The following is an 18,793-nucleotide window of genomic DNA, read 5'->3' on the forward strand; positions in this document are numbered from 1 at the left end:
AACATACACCTACGCAGTTCCCAAACTTTTAGATTTAAATATAATTTGGAAAGGCGCACACCTCTACTGTTCTAAGAAAATATTGCTCACAGTGTCTTACGAGAGTTAGTTCGCGTATTATTAATCCATATAGGGAACACGACCATGGGCTATGTTTTGTTATAACTACAGATACGACCGTTGTAATAAGAAGCATTGTGCGGCATGGATCACACTTAGAGTCAGCCTCCTCTTCTTCTCCCCTCAGCTCCCCTCCCTACTGATCCTTCTTCTCTCTCTCTGTTTCGCTGTCTCTCTCTCCTTTAATTATCAGTGTTTGCTACGTGATCTCTTTTTTCTTATTTTCTGTTCATTTAAATGCTCTAGATATAATAGGGCATGATTTAGAGTAAACTCTGGACGCAGGCATAAAATAAATCAAGTTGTCACAATCTTCCAAGTCCCAGGAAAGTGAATAAGGAGGAGAATTTTGAGAGAACTCCAGTAACCCTGCATCTGTGCAGTAACTCTCCCGGAGCGCTGACATGGAGAAGAGGGAATCACAGTGCCAGATGTGGATTGGCACTGCCCATCTTGTAGGTTACCAGTGAGACTGAAACATGGGCACTCAATAAGCAATGCTGAAGTGAATCACATTCTGATGTAAAAGAGATCTTCCCAAGAATAGCAACATTTATGTGAGGGGCCAATTGAAGTGAGAGATACAGATCCTATTCAACTGAGGGGACAAGAGGATTTCAAGACATAAAAATGAAATATATTCAGTTGAGTGGATTTTTGGCTGCCCTCTTTAAGCACTCCCCAGAAGTGTTCTTCATATTGTCATGTGAGGAGCAAAACTAATTCTGTATTAGTTGTAATAATAACATATAAGCATTGCTGCGTGAGGACTTTCATATTTACAGAGTGCTTTCGCACATATCAAAATGGATCCCCGGGGACTTCCCTGGTGGCCCAGTGGTTGGGAATCCGCCTGCCAATGCAGGGGACACGGGTTCGATTCCTGGTCTGGGAAGATCCCACACGACACGGAGCAACTAGGCCCGTGCGCCACAACTGCTGAGCCTGCGCTCTGGAGCCCGCGAGCCACAGCTGCTGAGCCCATGTGCCACGGCTGCTGAAACCCGCGGGCCTAGAGCCCATGCTCCGCAACAAGAGAGGCCACTGCAATGAGAAGCGTGCACACTGCAATGAAGAGTAGCCCCGGCTCTCCGCAACTAAAGAAAGCCCACATGCAGGAATGAAGACCCAACGCAGCCAAAAATAAAAATTAATTAATTAAAAAGACTTTTTAAAAAACATTAATTAAAAAAAAATGGATCCCCATAATATCCCTATGAGATAGAGAAGTTATTTTGTCATATACAAATGATTATATATATATACATTTAGTCACATATATAGTATATATATACATGCATAATATATATATTTGCCTATATAGTATATCTATTCTTATGTACTGTTGAGAACACAGAAATCATTTCAAGATGATACATATTATGAGATCCAGATTGAGACTTGATATATATTTTCCATTATTGATAAGCATGTAGCAAATTAAACTGAAGTGGTTCAACAGTACAACATTCCAAATATGTATTAAGGAACCAAAGTACTCAACATAAGGAATGAAATAGTCAGATGTGAAAGCTTGGAGTTCCAGTTTAACTGTAACCAGCAAGGTTTGGATCTCTTAGTGCATGAACAAAATAGCATTATAACATTTAAGCGAGATCACATTTACTCTCAATCACTCCTTGATAGAAACACTCATAGCGGTGCTGCTCAGATATTGGCAAGATACTGGTATAGAACCTTGCATATATTCAACAAATGGGTCCAAAAAAAAAATCAGGAAACCAACTGTCTGTCAACTTCATCAACATCATTTCCAACCACATCCCTAATTCTTGTTGTCCCAGCCTGCAAGCATTGTGTGGGATGGAAGTTCTCACATATCTCCAAGTTGAAGCTCTATCAAGGGGACATTGGTCATGGTCCTGCCCAGGAGAAAAGAAGTGTTCTGGATAGCTAGCTGCCTGTGGCTCCTTCCGATCAATGAATGGATGTCTAGACTGTACCTGGAGAAACAACAGTATTATTAATTAATGGTCACCTCCACTTACTTATCCCCAAGATGTATTAAGATAATTTGACAAAACCCTAATGATGGTTGTGTGAGAGACAAAGCTAAATATCTCATTAGCACTTACGTTGTGAAAACAGAAGTTAATAAGAGAGACCTTGGAAGTTTTCATCAGTGGATTAATGAGAAGAGAGACAAAAGAGTTCATTGAGTTAATTTTGTAGCCAGCGTGACCTGCACTGTTCTAAGTCAAGGGGAAAAATAGGAAAAGATTCAATAATCTACATTTTCTTTCTGTCCCCAAGAATTTAGTTATGCATTTATGTGCAGAGATGAGAGACAAGATGTTTAAGTCTTTAAAAAAAATAAGAAAAGATTACCACACGTAGATAAAGAACTTTCTGGGTTTACTTCATTTCAAAGTAACTGCAGTTCTGTCAATGTTTGACTTTTTGTAACTGGAGTAAAAAATTAAACTCTAGTATTCATTTTGTTCCATTTTTAGTACAACTTAATGTGCTGCCATATCAAGTGGTACAACAGCTGTCTGTGGATATGTCTTCTGATATCTGTGTATGTTTTCTTCATGATAATTTTAGTGGTTACTTATATAAAAGCCAGTACTCTCCTTTGCCACCTTTTAACTTATTTTAAATCTATTTAATTGTGTATCTTTATAATCACATGAAATCCTTTAAAGAACAAAATGGTCTGGGATGGATGGATGGATGAATGGGAGGATGGCTGGGTGAGTGATGGATGGATGGATAGAAGTCACCCGGGATGAGAGACAATCACAGTCTATTGGAGGTCGGGATAATCTCATAGCTTTGCCATTAATTAGCAGTATAATTGTGGTCAAGCATAAACACTTAAATTTCTAGCTTCAGTTTCCTGATATGTAAAATAAAGACCTTAGACTAATGATCACTAGTGTCTGGCTCAGTACAAGAAGATATATGACTGCTTGACTAAAACATGACTCCATTTCCTAATATGTTAGATGCCAACAATGAAAGCTTGGATTTTGGAGACATGTTGTTGAAACTATCCATCGTTGGCATTTTACAATTATAAAATGTTTTGGCCTCATTACCAGTAAGGATTTTCAGTTCAACCTGTGTGACTAATTAGTCCATTCAGTCACAATAGTTAGACTAAAGATTCATATTGACACAGCTAGAAGCCTAGATTTGCATTGTAAACATCTGTCAGTATTTATTTAATTTGGAAATGGCCGAACCCATTTCAGAAAGGGCTTTGTTCAAAAACAAAACACACAGAGAGGGAACACATTCAATCACATGCATATTCTAGTTTCCCTTTCAGCATCTCCACATCACTACCAGCATTCTTTGGCGGTCTTACACTCCCAAGTTCTAATTCATGAGAATCCAAGAGAATAGACATTCCAAATCCTCCCTGAAAATTTAAACTTCACTTTAGCTTTTTCTTTGGCCAGCTCTCCTATTTGCTTTGGCTAAAAATGGAAATGCGGTATGAGCATAGAGGTCATTAGTAGCTCAAAGAAAGATAAGAATTTATCTTTTTTTAAAAAGATAAATTTAATTTCAAGCTTCCTGACACCAGGTTTTTATTTTGCAGGTTTACTCTTTTGCATAACTTTGCAAAAATATGTTTTTGTTTCATTAAGCAGGAATTCAGTTCATTTCTTCCTCTCATAATTTCCTTTTTCTGTGGCATTATTTCCATATTCCTATCTTCCCCCTTAGAGTTTTTTCCTGTTAGGATGACCACTATCAAATGCATATGAAAATGCATGTTAGAATGAGTAAGATATTTATGACCTCTTTACATGGTGAGTTTTTCTATCCAACTCACTTGCACTGTTCTGAAACCATTGCATACATTTTAAACAGTTAGTAAAATTCTGAAGAAAATTGAATGGCTTTCAAGTCTGTCTTTTTCCAAGCAGACAGCTGATTTCTGGTCACTTTTTGTAATAACCTAAGGCATCAATTGAGGGGAAAAAAACATTAAAGAAATGTGAAAGCTGGCCGTTTTCAGGGATATTTCAGTTTTGCCCTAAATATTCATGAATGCCAACGTTCAAACATTCAGATTGGGTAAATGAGTTTACAAATGGGTATTTTTTTTGAGCAGGCACTTAACTGTAACACTCAGAATAATAGCACCTCCGCCTGCATTCTGCATAAGTGTGTCGTTGGTGAATATTTAATGAAGTAGTAGATATGGGAGCACTGTTAAATTTCAATCAAAATAAGCTATTAGAATTGATTTTGTTATTTGTATTAATGAGTAATTTGTTCTTCTGCTTTAGAATAGAATGGGCACAATAAGTTATTTGCAGGTAGGAATCACGATTTGTGCCTTGTTAGGTAGTGACCATATTTTGTGCCCACCAGAAAATGCTATGGATAGATGAGTGACTGATTTGTTGGTGACTAATTGATCTTCGTATTCTTTGTTACTCGTGCTGGAGCTAAAATTCATCCTTCATGTATTGGATCTCAGTTTATTATTTTTATTTTTATTAGATTAGTGAGCATGGGACTGATATCTTTATGTGGCATCTGCTACTCAGAGAAACAAATGACAAATAAGAACCAAAAGCTTCACTGAGACAATGGAAACTAGCATGGAATCTATGCAAAGTCTCTAAGTTCCTTCTACATTTTTAATAGGATTAACTAAAATTACCATTTTGACGTATTTGTTTAGTGATTTGATTTGATCAAATTGACCCACTGTTGGGGAATTCTATATATGTATTACAACTGGGTTATTTTTTTGCAGTTTTTCCTTTTGGTGAAAATTGTGACTTCCCCACCTCCTAGAAACTTCTTGCCCCATAAGTTATCAGTGCAATGGTTCAGACCTAGCTTGAGGAATTTGTGTCACTAATTGTGAATCCTGGTATTTTTCTTTTTTCAAGAAAACACAATAAATCTGATCTAGCAATAAATCTGATAAGGAAGACTATCAGATTCAGTGCTGTGAAAGGCAGACGTCAATGTTCTTTCTCTTCCAGAGCAGCTTCATGTAGACAAAAGTATCAGAACAAGTGTCCGTCAATTAGCCAAACATATCACATGTCAGCTAGCACCATACGCCGTCCATCAGTTGTCTCAATCAGCTCAGTATAAATGTCCATCACAGCAGTGAGAGATTAGGCTAAATACTGTTACACGAGTGAGCACCATTGCTTGAGACAATTTTTTTTTTTTTTTTTTTTTTTGCCGTACGCGGGCCTCTCACTGTTGTGGCCTCTCCCGTTGCGGAGCACAGGCTCCGGACGCGCAGGCTCAGCGGCCATGGCTCACGGACCCAGCCGCTCCGCGGCATGTGGGATCTTCCCGGACCGGGGCACGAACCCGTTCCCTGCATTGGCAGGCGGACTCTCAACCACTGCACCACCAGGGAAGCCAGAGACAATTATTTTTTTTTTTTACATTGTATTTGGATGTATAGCTGGATAGACTGTCGCAGTTTAGAAACAAAGTTTCAATCGAAATTTTAGAGTAAATCAAGAATTTCTTTGTGGGCATCAAATTCATAATGGACATCCGTTTGCACAGTTAGAATATGTTCTTTTTCTCACAAAGCAGATTTTTGCTGGTAGAGTTTTCTTGTGGATCTTTTCATCAGAATTTACCCGTCTTCAGCAAAGCTGTTTACCATGAGGAATAAGGTCTAGGAATGCTAGTCTTAGCAAGGATATAATATTACAGACTAAGTTTATCCATCCTCTCATCCTGTCTTTTTAGCACATAGATATGCAATTGTGCTATATTCAAAAAAGTGAATATGCAGCAAATTCTACCATTAAAGGTGGTGGTGGGGAAAAAAGGCTCTCTGTAGAGCAGAAATACAAAGAACAAAAATACATCAGTGTTTCTCTACTTTCTAACCCACCAAGTGGTCTCTGCCTAATAACCCTGGACATTAAAAAAAAACTGGTCTAACTTCTTACTGTACATTAAGGACGTCCTTTCTCCCCCATTCTGATTAAATTTTCCTACCCTATACAAGTTGGTGTTTATCCATATGACATGTGAATTAAGTTTCAGTGCCTTTATTTCCTGAATTGTGTGCAAATCATTTTTTTCCCCTAAAGGTAAGGAGACCTAAGTAGTTTCAGTAAACATTCTGAACAAGAACAGACGTTTGCCATGAAAATGTCCACACCACTCTGAATTAGGGACGATCAGCATGCACTTTGACCTGTGAGTGGTTGAATGCACAGTTAGGGACCCTCATCTAAATGGACGGTTATGTAAAGCTAATGCTTTTGCTCCATCACTATTCTGTCTCCTTCAGAAGGTCGTCTCTTTTCTGAAAAAGGTTATAAACATCAGAGAAAAGTATACTGAAGAACAGAATTGATTAATGTGACATATTTGAGTTTCTTCAACAGCATGTCATAGGGAGGCAGTTCCAAACACGGTGAATTAAATTTAAATTACACAGCTTTGGCTAGAAAATTGTTTGGTTAATTTAGCCTCTGAAATGAATCCAATAATAAACTGGATTTTAATTTCTGAGAGAAAAATATGAAAACAATGTGTATTCATTTTATCAGGAAAAGTGCATTAAAAACTAAAATATAGTTGTACAATAGGGTCAAATTTGCACAGTGATATTTTTCCTACTGTAAAAGGCTATAGGAGGTACTGTCTATTGTATGACATCTTTTGTTATTTTAGGAACTGTGTTGTGTGAAAGATGACACTGAGAACATTCTCTAACACTTTCTGTTTGCTGTGGAATTGTTTGGAAAGGCTGTTGAATTTAAATATTAGGTCAACTTTTAAAACAAAATTTAACTTTGCAGCCTAAATAACTTAGTCTGCATGAAACACTACACTGAGCTACACGTTTCTAGTCCGTGAATTTCTTTTAGGAAGCAACCTTTATTATTTATATTCGATGTTTGACTTCTCATTCAGAATTTGAACCTAGGCAGCAAAAGATGGAAACTTAGTTCAACAAAGTACCAATAGAGCTACTGTATTTTGATATAAAAGCTAACATGAGATCTAAAGTTAAGAATAATTCACATGTACAACTTCCAGTTTAATGTCTAAAATTATATTACTTATAAATATAGTGCAAAAATATTAAATTGTTGTTCCATTCGTGAAACAACAATAATGTTGGTGATATCACAACTTTTATAAATATTTAAAAGGTGGTCCTATTCTAGGTACTTTTCATGTACTAAGTTAATCTTTACAACAACAGTGACTATGCTCTCCATTTTTTTCAGATGAGAAAAACAAGGTACAGAACAGTTTTTAAGCTTTTAGAGCAGAGTTTCTCAACTTCTGTACTATTGTCGTTTGGGTCAGATCATTCTTTGTTGTGGGAAGGCTGCCACATACGTTTTAGGATTTTTTAGCAGCATCCGTGGTGTCCACTCTTTAGACGCCAATAGGAGCTCACCCACTCCCACCTCAACCCAGCCGAGACAACTAAAATATCTCCAGACATTGCCAGATGTCTTCCCAGGTGGGGGAGGGGAGAGGGGGCAACATCACTGCCAGGGTGAGAAGAACTAGATTAAAGAACTTATCCACATCCTCCTCCCCCTCTCCACCAAGAACAAAAATTCCTCAAGGAAAATGAAAAATTCTCTTGGAACCATGAAATTAATTTTTAAAAATATGCACTGTGGTTTTCAAAAAAAGGTAGCTTTCCACTTGATGTTGGCTTTTAAAAAACAGATTATCAGCTCTGGGGCGAATTGGAACAATTGACATGCCAGACCTCATAATCCAATAACTTGTTATTATCAAGTCAGTTTAGATGTTATCCTGCAAGTTGTGCTCGTGCCAGAAGGAGGCTGGATTCTTGCCTTTTAAAGCTCACTGTACTGAACGATACCTACGTGACTATCACACCAATTGCTAGTGGCTATCACTGGCATTAACAGTTACAATTCCAGGAAAACTGGTATTTGAACTTCTTTTAAAATGACAGCAGCAAAATAAATTAATTCAGTCTCCCAACTGTGTTAGAGGAATTAAAAGCAGAATAACATGAAACCATCTCAAAATACTATTAAATGCTTGCATTTATTTAAAGTTACGTTTTGAAGCACTAGCATCTGGACAAATTCTTTATTCTTGATTAATTAAAGACCTTGTACTTGAAACATTTTTGAGCCTAATTTTGCCACAAATATGCATCATCCCTTGTCTCCACTTTTCAAAATAGCGCAATTCTCTTAACATTTATATATTTATACTTTACCCCCTGACTATTAGACACTCCCTTAATAAAAGTATATCATATATCTGATTTTTCTTTAATTTAAGACCTTTATTATTGTAATTCTACTTTTAAATAAGGACTTCATCCGTGTTGCAGTTCTGAGTATCATCTAGACAATTATAATCTCCTTAATCCTTAGCCGATGTAATGAGATATTTTCCTTCTTGTACCTTGAATTCTCTCTGTATTTCCTTAGCATTAGCCAAATCTGATGCAAACCTTCACAGTTTCCATGCAATATCTGTGCTGAGTTTATTGCTGCTTATAAGCGGCAGTAAAGAACAACCTTTGATGCTCGTAAACGTGTTGATGATGTGGCTAACTGCTAGGTTTTACACACTCTGCTTTTTATTACAGCGATGGTTATCTTCTTTGCTGTAAGTGCAGTGAAGCAACTAGAATGTCAGAAAGAAAACTGTCACCTCTATCCTATTTGCTGTAGAATATCATCCCCCCAATACACTCTTCATTTATTCTAAAACCTTAATGATGGAAAGGACAATGGGGAAACAATACCTGCTCTCTGAATATGACAAAGATGAGAACTTTGTAATGAGTGTGAAAGCTCAACACAAATTTCAAAAAGTACCTTCAATGGACTATATTTGCTTCCCTTTTTGCATCAGTGAAAGATATTCTCTGTTTAATCTGTGTTTCCTAATAAAGACAAGCTATATCTCAAAGATACATCAAATTCTACCTGGTCATGAATATAAAAGCTTATATAGTTGTTCTGCTTTTAGGAAGCCAAGCACAAGTACTGATGCAAGCCTTGTAGCACTCCAGGGCGGTAATAAATTTCACATCATCGTTTCTGCCAGGCTGCTTTAAACCTCTGTCTGCTCCTCTGTGCGGCTTCCCTGGGCAGTTAAATGGATGGGTTTGTACAAGTTGGCTACCACCATTTCCATATCCTCGTGGAAAATAAGCTAGAATCAAGTTTTCACAAATATGCCAATTCTTCCATGAGGGATCTAAACTAAGTTGAAGAATGTAAGCTCTGTGTCCTCGGGAAGGGAAATAATTGAATTTGGTTTCTCGATCTGTCAGGTGGTGTTTTACTAGTCCACGAGACAAGATGAAAAGATCTATTAGGTCCCTTTAAATTAATCTACCGAATTTGTTTCCTTTACAGACCACAGATGACATCCTTGTGGCCTCAGCGGAGTGTCCCAGCGATGACGAGGACATTGACCCCTGTGAGCCGAGCTCAGGTGGGTTAGGTTAGTCGACTTTTTTTCTTACTTTCTTTACTTTACTGTGAATCTTTGTTGCATGCTATAGTCCCTAGAAGATCTTTGCATTTTTGTCTAGAAGTCCACCCTATGAAAAAATGCCTCATTGTGAGATAAGAGCTCTTAGTTTTTGTGTGTGTGTGTGTGTGTGTGTGTGGTACGAGGGCCTCTCACTGCTGTGGCCTCTCCCATTGCGGAGCACAGGCTCCAGACGCGCAGGCTCAGCAGCCATGGCTTACGGGCCCAGCCGCTCCGCAGCATGTGGGATCTTCCCGGACCGGGGCACGAACCCGCGTCCCCTGCATCGACAGGCGGACTCTCAACCACTGCACTACCAGGGAAGCCCAAGAGCTCTCACTTTTTACGTGGGTACATTTCCCCACATTTATTAAAAAAATAATTTTTAAAACAAAACCCACCAAGATGATGTATTCCAGAAAAAGCAGTGGGGGACAGCACACAAGGCTGGTACCTTACTGTTCACATTCCATTAGCTCATTATATAATTTTCAGTATAACCATATACGGGGATCTTCCTTGGGTCACCCATAATAAAATTATAAAGTTTAAAAATTGCATTGCATTTTGGAAAATTCTTTGACCTTTCTACTCACAAGAAGTCCCCACCACTCACTCTGCCAGCAAATTATCTTAAGTGATAAATTTCTGAATTTCAGAAGTGAGAGTATTATGGCAATAGTAAAACAAACAGCAGGTACAGTCAGTCCTTGATTCATTTAATAGAGAAATGTTTGAGTCTTCCAGTGTCTCCCTAAAATGCAAGTTGATGTGTTTTAACTGTAGGTGGTGCATAGTTTCTTCTCCTTCTTTGTGATATGGTGTGACTAACACATCAGTACTGCTTTCCTGCAGCCCTGTACCATCAAGCAGTGGCTGTGGACCCTGAAAATGAATGGATCAGAGCCTGGGTTTGATTCCAAATATTCGTAATACCAAGGATTAGGGTCATTTCCATTAGTTTCCTTTGTAAGCAGTGTTTCTTAAAATTCAATAATTGTCTTGTTTAGGTTAACAAAACCATTGAGGTAGATGTGGACTAACCACTATTGGATAACTCATGACCTCTGTAGATGTCACCTATAACCACAGGAGAACTTCATGTCACGGTAAAATAACTAATCTGGGATTCTTGTGAAGAATATCATTCTAATCTACTTGTTCTGATATTTGGATAAAAAATGGTTCAGGATGCATATCTTACATCTCCTTTTGAATATCACTTCCACCCCTGTCCCCCGACTGATTATAGCTACTTACTCTCAGCACTTAGAGCAGCTACTGAGTGCCAGTGAGGAGCAGAAGCTCAGCTGTCATCTCTCAGCAGGAGAAGGTTTGGGAGGTCCATTCTGGTTGTCTTCTCGTGTTTCTTTCCCTCACTTCCATCCCACATATCAAAATTCTCAGCCTCCAGAGCCATCTTTCATACACAGTTATTAGAAGGTGATCTGATACAATCTGATGATCATGCATTCAATTCCTCCAGTTTCTTGATCTCTACACCATTCCCTTTTGGTTGTCTAGACAGATGTGGTCCCTTCATGATACCATCCTGTCAAAATCCTGCTTTTGTTTTCATTGGTATTCTCATTCTCTCTGTGTTAGTCAAAAAGGAAGAAAAAAAAAAAAAAGTTACTGCTTTTTTGTCCATGACATCAGTCCATCTATTTGCCTTCTCCCTCCCTCAAATTTCTCCTTTCCCCATTTCTCCTGTTCTCACATGCCCAACCATGACTGTCTCTTTCGTAGCTTCTCTAAGATCTTCCAGCATGGATCATTCATAAATGGAGTCTGGTGTTTGTTATACATTGATATGTGTGTGTGTCTATATTTGTATTTACATTTGCTTTTGTTTTCCCAGTTAACATTGAGAACAGTTGATACTTTTTCAGTTTTTTCCACTCTATTAACACAATGCTGAAAACAATATAGGTTCTTACTAATTATAGTACTGGCTGGTTTTCCTCTGGGCTGAATCCTTCTTTTGCTGTTTGAGTGGAGGCTATCGTCCTCTTTACATAGAGTCCTCACTTTGAGTACCTAGGAACTCCAGTGTAAGAAGTCTAATTGCACTTAAAATTGTCACTTTTTTTTCCTTCTTGAGCACAGTTAAATGATCCAGTTCTTCTAGCCATTGCTTCTAGGTCTTACTAACCATTCCTTATAGACTAGTTTACTGTCTCTCCCTTTCTCTGGGGACGCCGGCCCTAAGCACAGGATGGTGTGGGTGGGGAGAGAGGAGAGAAAGAAAGAGAAAGATTACTTTTTTTTTTTTTTTACCATTTTGACATCCTCCTCTCTTTAGTCACCTGACTTTGTTAAATATTATAACACCATGGAAAGTGAGAAGCAGCTTGTTAATAACCGCACTCCAGATATCCTTTCTGCCTCTTCTCTTTACTAATTTATCGCTTATCTGAAAGAATCGTGTTTACTTCTCTATTTGTTACTTGTTTATTAACATATAGCTTACATCCCCGCCACGCAAGAAGAACAGCTCCGTGAAGCAGGAACTCTGTTTGCGTTGTTCCACACAAGACTTGTTGCATGAATTTTAATTTTGTTCCACAGCCCCAAAGTCTGCTGTCTGATATACAAGACACAGCAGCTACTGACCCCATCTGATGACAGCTACAACACTCTTGTACCAAGGCTAGTTTAACTCCTCATCCTCAGTGTTTCTTTCCTTACTCTCTAGTTTTCAATTTGTCAATTCCTCTTAAGGCTTAAACTTCAGATTCTGTTTCTTTAATGACATCTTCCACTGTAGGCTTTTCTTGTGATCTTACCTCCCCTAGATGGTATCTTGATAGTGTAGTCCATGAATGGTTTCCCTTTCTATATTACATTCTGTAAGCGTGATCTCTTTTCTACATTGGATTTTTCTATCCAATTCCCTATAATTTTTTTTCATGCCCAACTTTAATAATTCATGCAGTGTTGCTCTTTCGGCATAATTGGCTCTGTGTGACAACTTCCTGTGAAATTCTTAGTTCATATGATTTTTTTTTCCTATTTTCCAACTGTTTTTTTTGCAGTTGAGGAGTCGATTTTTGTTATCCTCTTATAATCTGAATATTGTTTTCTGCTAGGATAGCCCTCCTCTAGGTCTTTGTTTCTTAATGTACTATGTACTTGTTCTCTTAAATAGCTTTTTTCATACTTGCTTTGTGTCTTGAACACAAATATAAAATAACATGATCAAAAATTGCAGTCGCTGATGTTATTAGACTTTGGATACTGTTAGATATATCTCGATAAAAATTATGGTGGATATCAGCAGGTTGTATTTTGGAAAACTGACTTTTTAGGAAAGTAATATATTGGGTTAAATATTTAGAACTGGCTATGCCTACTATACACTTTTGCTACTCCTTAAGCAAGTGAAAGCAGAGATTTTTGTAAAGAGATGCATAATTACTTTTACAGGTAGATTGCCCAAATCTTCTGTGTATTTCACACTAATGTCTCTCAGTCTCCCTGAATATTTACATATGAAGTTTCTCTAATCACCGTGACCCAAAACTCTTCCAAAAATGATTTCTTCTTCTCTGAAAATGTGCTATGCTTATCACTTAGGTGCTTTCCTAAGGCTATTAATGAATCAAACAGGAAAAATCTGGCATCTTCTTGAACACAAGTAAATTAATACCTTTTATGAAGTGCTTGATAAATTTGAATTGCCATTTAATTCCACCCAGATCTCTTAACGAAGAGGGACATTACATATGTGGTGAGTTGTCAGTTTCACCACTGACTGAATAGTGTTGAGAACTATTGTGCACCCACTGCTCTGTTAAACTCTAGGAGAAAAAATTAGAAACTGCACCTTCAGTCCCATTTTACAAAAGGACATCTTTCATTCTACCCCAGACGCTTTTTCAGCTATTCTTTCTGAGGAACAGGTTCTTTATCTTTGACATTAAAATATCACCTGTTTTTCAGGTGGTTACAAGAATTAAAACTAATATATGTAAGACGTCTACTGCAATGCCTGACATAAAGTAGAGCATAAATGGTGGCTTTTCTTTTTCCTAATTCGGTTATATAAAAAGGAATATTTTTCCCTTTTACATAATGCTGTTACTTTTCCCGGCTGAACATTGGTGGGCAATCGATGAAACCACTCAGGCCTCCTGATGGGGGCTGTACATGTTGAAACTAGATCAGGAACAACCCCCCGGGTGGGAACACATGGAACCCAATTATACTTGATTCCAGCCACACTGTCCTGTGTGGTTAGCATCAGATGGCAATTTCACATTGGTATAAACAGTGTTTTAGAATATGAGAGGGCGGCTGTTCAATTCAGGAGGTCTAATTGAACCCCAACTCTTAGTCGACAGGTGGAAATCAGAAGCAGCCATTGGTAACTAGGTCACAGGCCAACCTTGCCCTAAAACGCCTGGTTTCGGCTGCCTGGACGTGTGACAAAGTGGATGACTTTTCCTTCACACTTGTTCTCAGAAACACTTGCTCCTTCTGTGCTTTTCCCTCAGCCTAGAGACATGGTTGTTAGATTAAATGAATTAATGTATGGAAAGCATGTTACAGAACAAGGCCTTGCTCATGATAAGTGGTACATGAGTGTTCGCTGTTATTACTATGTGTATTATATAAATATACATATTTTCCAAGACTCCTTTTTCCACAGGAACATAAGTTTTTGTAAGACAGACTGCTTTGATTTATTAATAAATTGACAAAATGGCAACACTACAAACCGCTGAAGTTCCACAGTGACCCTTAATCATGTCAGTACATCTTGATTTTGAGGGCTTCTTCTAAATAGATCCTTTTCTCAAAACTCCTGAAGAAATTTGAAAAGGTGTTTTGTATGTTGATATCTGAGACCTAAATGGAGATGATGACCCTCTTTGGTGTGGGAACTTCTGATGAAAAACTAGTTTGTCATTTGTTACAAAGAGAACAGGATCAGCTTCTTGTTTCCCGGGAGCCCTATTTAGGAAGGACAGTTTCCTCTTAGATGTATAACGCTTGGAATAATATGTCTGTTCTCTTTGTGTATGTGTGTGGGCAGGTGGTAGCTAATAGGATATTGGGCCACTCTCAAATCAGTTAAACCTTTGGCAAAGGAGAAAAAGAAAAGCTCTATTAAATAATTAAAAAACTGGTGTAATTATAGGAGAAGGAAAGGAATGTCATTTGGGGGGGCAAGCTCTTAAACATTAGTTGAACCAATGGGGATGAGGTCATCGGTACAGCCCCTCAAAAAATACTGTTAGTTGCGTGTCAGTTGATCAGTGTTCAGGTTACATGAGTAAAGATAGATCACAATAACAACTAATATTTAGTGAAGATCTGTTCTGTGTTCATCATTGTTCTCAGTACTCTGTAAACATTATTCTATTTCATTATTTGGCCAAACTGAAATATTTTCATAGCTGAGGAGATTCAGAGAGATTAAGTTACTTTTTGTAATATGAGAGAGAGAATATGCTCTCTAGTTTAGGAAAAGTGGGGTTTTAATTTCTTGGAATGCAGAAGGTTGTTCTCTTAGAATTCAGGCACCTCACAAATATAGGATTAATTTTTTAAATGTTCATTTAAATAATTTCCATGGCTGGCATAAATTTAAATTTGATGGCAAAAGGTCCATTACATGTATTACTATTCATTAGGCTAAATTTGCTGCCATTACTCTGCAATTTCATGTGGTTTTCCAGTGTGCTATTTTGAGAAAAGATCAAAGGATTTCTATTGAACTGATCCCATTAGCCACATTAGGAATAAAGATATGTATATTGAACTCGGTGCATTTTTTAATTAAATAACTAATCACAGTCACTTAAAGGAATATATTACTTATTAGATCATATTTGTAGAGCCTGATTAGAAGATAATTTTGTGCTACATTTAAATTGGGGGTACTTATTATGTAATTATTCAAAAGCGAGTTTAATTAGCCTGTAATAGCCAACACATCGCTGTTAACATGGGGAGTTTTGAGGTGCAGCCAACAAAACAGCAGTAATGAGTGCTCCATTTCTGGAAACACCTAGAGCATCTCCTGAGCAGGGTCAGACCAGAGTCAGCGGCGAGGGCCTAGCTAATCATGTAGGTGCAGGACAGGGCATCTGCAGTTTGGGCTCTGATGGGCTAGGTGGCTTTCAGTGTGTGACATGCTGGTGGAAGAACTGCTTTTTTCCATATTAATTCTCCAGACAACTGGAATAAAAATGAAATGCTGTATGGTTAAAATGGAAGAAAGACATTAGACATCATTTGTACTTTTTCCCGTTTTTCTGAGAACAGTAATGTCAAAACAAAAATTACACTGGACAACATTAAACAGACAAGGGAGATCTATTCAAGAGGATTGCAGTAGAAGGAGCCCAAAATTCAGTCCGAGCTCAATTCACCGTGAAAAACAAAACAAACCAAAACTGGAAGGTTTTTAAGAGCTGGGGTAGAGGGATCATAGACCCTAGACCTTCTGTGTTGGCTGACTGGCTTCACCCAAAGGAAGAATAAACCCTTTCCTTCAAATATCTTCAAGACTGAAGGTAGCTTTATGAGTTGGAGTAACACGTACCCGCTCAAGGTAGGCTCCTATTTTCCCCACAGAAATTGGAAGACGGGGAGCTGTCTTCCTTGAAGGTTATATTTCAAAGCGAGGGCTCCTAAGTCCTTGAGAAAAGTAGTCCTGGGTTATAACACTGAAACGAAGCTTTAAAAATATTTACACGTCAGAGGTAGAGAAGGAATTTGGATTTACCAGTTTTCTAAAGTAAATGCTCTAAGGAAAGGGAGACCAGGGCCCTAGAGGCAGGAAGAAGCCTGTCTAAAGTTTGCCCAAGCCTAAGGTCTTGGTCAATGAAGGCAGTTCCACCTTTTCAGGCAACTGATTTCCTTTACCAAAATTAGTTCCTACCAGGAGATCAGTAGAAAACAAAATAACAAACAAAAGATGGTTTCCGTTTGTTTTCAGAACACAGCCATTTTTACTTAACGTGAACTATTTTCACCTTTCTATGATTTGATAATTTTTGTTTAACATTATAATGGAGTGAATCATTGTCCCACATTGGAAAAACTTCAAGAGCATTTTGTGAGAATTGTGATATGCAACAGGGAGTGTGTATTAGTTATGATTGTAACTTTGGAGTCAGATAGAACTAGTTCGAGTTGCAGCTCTTCCTGGTATTGGGGAAGTTCCTTAGCATCCTGTGCCAGTGAACCCATTATCCTAACTTGTAGTGAGGCCCCTCACAAGGCAGACAGATTTCCAGATCTGGGTGGAAAATAGGTATAGTCCCTTTTGCTGTTCTATTCACACATGTAAACTAACTGTGCTTGGCCACTTACAGTAATTACTTAGCAAATAAGTGAGTTTGCTGAGTTAGATTAAGCATTTACCTGAAAGTCCACAGGGGCTTCCTTGGTAGTCCAGTGGTTAAGACTCCGCTCTTCCACTTCAGGAGGCATGGGTTAGATCCCTGGTCGGGGAACTAAGATCCCACATGCCACACGGTGCGGTCAAAAAAAATTAAAAAAGAAAAGAAAGTTTGCAAAAAGTGCATGACTGCTAATGCAGAACCGTCCTACAGTAAGTAACAGAAAAAATCTACTCAGTCATGTGTATACCATAAATTTCTAGGCAGCCTACATATACCCAGCCTTAAAACATTAATAACCTTTCACAAGTCCTTATTAGAAAATGCTAAAATACCATAAGAGCCTTTCTGAAACGTGACGTGTCCTGTTGAGCTTTGGAAGGAGACAATGAGATACACTGCCGTGCTTTGAAGTATTCACCAACCTTGAAGGAAGAAATGCGGCATAGCTTTAGAAAAATAAAGGGTAAGTCTACTTCTTATGGAAACATGAAATGCAGGAAGAGTGAAACCATGTTTTCTTGTAATTTGTGTCCAATATCTGCGCTGATAATGAAATCGGTTTCCTGTGGAGTTTTCTTGGCATTTATTAATTACATTTCCTCAGATGGTATCAGAGGTAAAGCAGCATATTCTGAATACTGCACTACAGGGCATGCTGCCCCCGTGAAGAGCCAGTACACTTTCTTTGTTGGTTCACGTGCTTCAGAGACCAGCAAATGCTACAATAGGCTTTAGTCTGCAGGTCTCATCTCACGTCATCTGACTTGTTGGTCAGATCACTTTCATCATTAGTAGCTCCTTACCCACCCTCAGTATTATAAGAAGCCTGGCATTGGTAATAAGAAAGACAAGAGTACTTTATGAAATTACCAGGTTAAAGAAAAGGATGTATTAAAGATGCCAGTAGAGCCAGAAGCCATCAATTAAATTTAAAAATTTAGTAGAAAGAGAAGGAGCAATGTCACCACCTCTCTGAGCATACTAAAATCTTACATTTCATTGACGAGACTTTGGAAAGCAGACCGAGTTCACATCCCAGTTCAGCCACTTGCTGTGTCATCAGAAGCAAAACATTGAACCTCTGTGTACTTGACCTTTTACATCTGCAAAATGACATGAATGATGTTAAATACTCATGATGTTGTTATGCTGAAAGAGACAATTCATGTAAAGCCCTTAGTGTTGAGTCTGCCACCTAGAAACTTTGATGGTATGACTTAGCTTTTATTAGTAGTACCAGCAGATTAACTGAGGAGTCAACCATATTATAAATGGAGATAAACCTATGGCCACAGGCAAGAAGGGGAAATGTTAGTAATTGGCACTGTGGCATCTACAATAGAAAGCTTTTTAAACTCTTTCTGAATTCTAGCAGCATCAAACTTTTCTCAGTAGCCACTATGAAACTAGTAAGACAAGAGCAGTGCTTCAGTTGGATGAATGTAGGTTGCTAGGATGGGAAGAGGGCACATGTCATCTGCTATTCTTAGTTTTGGAGGAAAACAATGCAGGTCGCTGCCCCACAGAGCTTTTGAGAGAAGGAATGATTCGCTTTCCTGCGTGCTATTATAATCGGCTTGCTCTGCCTCCTAAAATATTCGGAACGCTCTGGGCTGCATGACTTAACCAGGCAGAGCCGCCACACCCCTTCCCCCAATGATGGATGGCATTTCTTCCGTATTTCCCAATTCTAGGCTGGACATGCCTCCTTCTAATGGGCTCAGTGGGGAAGCTGTCTCATCTTTCACCTGAGCTATTGCACTTTCACCAAAAAGAATGTGACTTTCCCCAACAAAAGAAAACCGAGACAGCAATAGCTTCACAACAGGAGT

General features: G+C 38.3%; 1 protein-coding gene across 27 annotated transcripts in view; it reads left to right on the forward strand.

Annotated features, from left to right (window-relative positions):
• Window positions 1–18,793, forward strand: part of NRXN1 (neurexin 1) — a 1,121,405-nt gene that overhangs the window by 1,088,652 nt on the left and 13,960 nt on the right. For 17 of the 27 annotated variants that reach the window (XM_067702998.1, XM_067703011.1, XM_067703003.1 and 14 more), the window contains one exon: window positions 9,483–9,570. In XM_067702998.1, the coding sequence (XP_067559099.1) occupies window positions 9,483–9,570 (88 nt within the window). The remainder of the gene's footprint in view (window positions 1–9,482; window positions 9,571–18,793) is intronic. The other 10 variants (XM_067702999.1, XM_067703012.1, XM_067703008.1 and 7 more) reach the window with 1 other exon arrangement.

This window comes from Pseudorca crassidens, chromosome 14, assembly GCF_039906515.1.
Source record: "Pseudorca crassidens isolate mPseCra1 chromosome 14, mPseCra1.hap1, whole genome shotgun sequence".
Classification (NCBI taxonomy): domain Eukaryota; kingdom Metazoa; phylum Chordata; class Mammalia; order Artiodactyla; family Delphinidae; genus Pseudorca; species Pseudorca crassidens.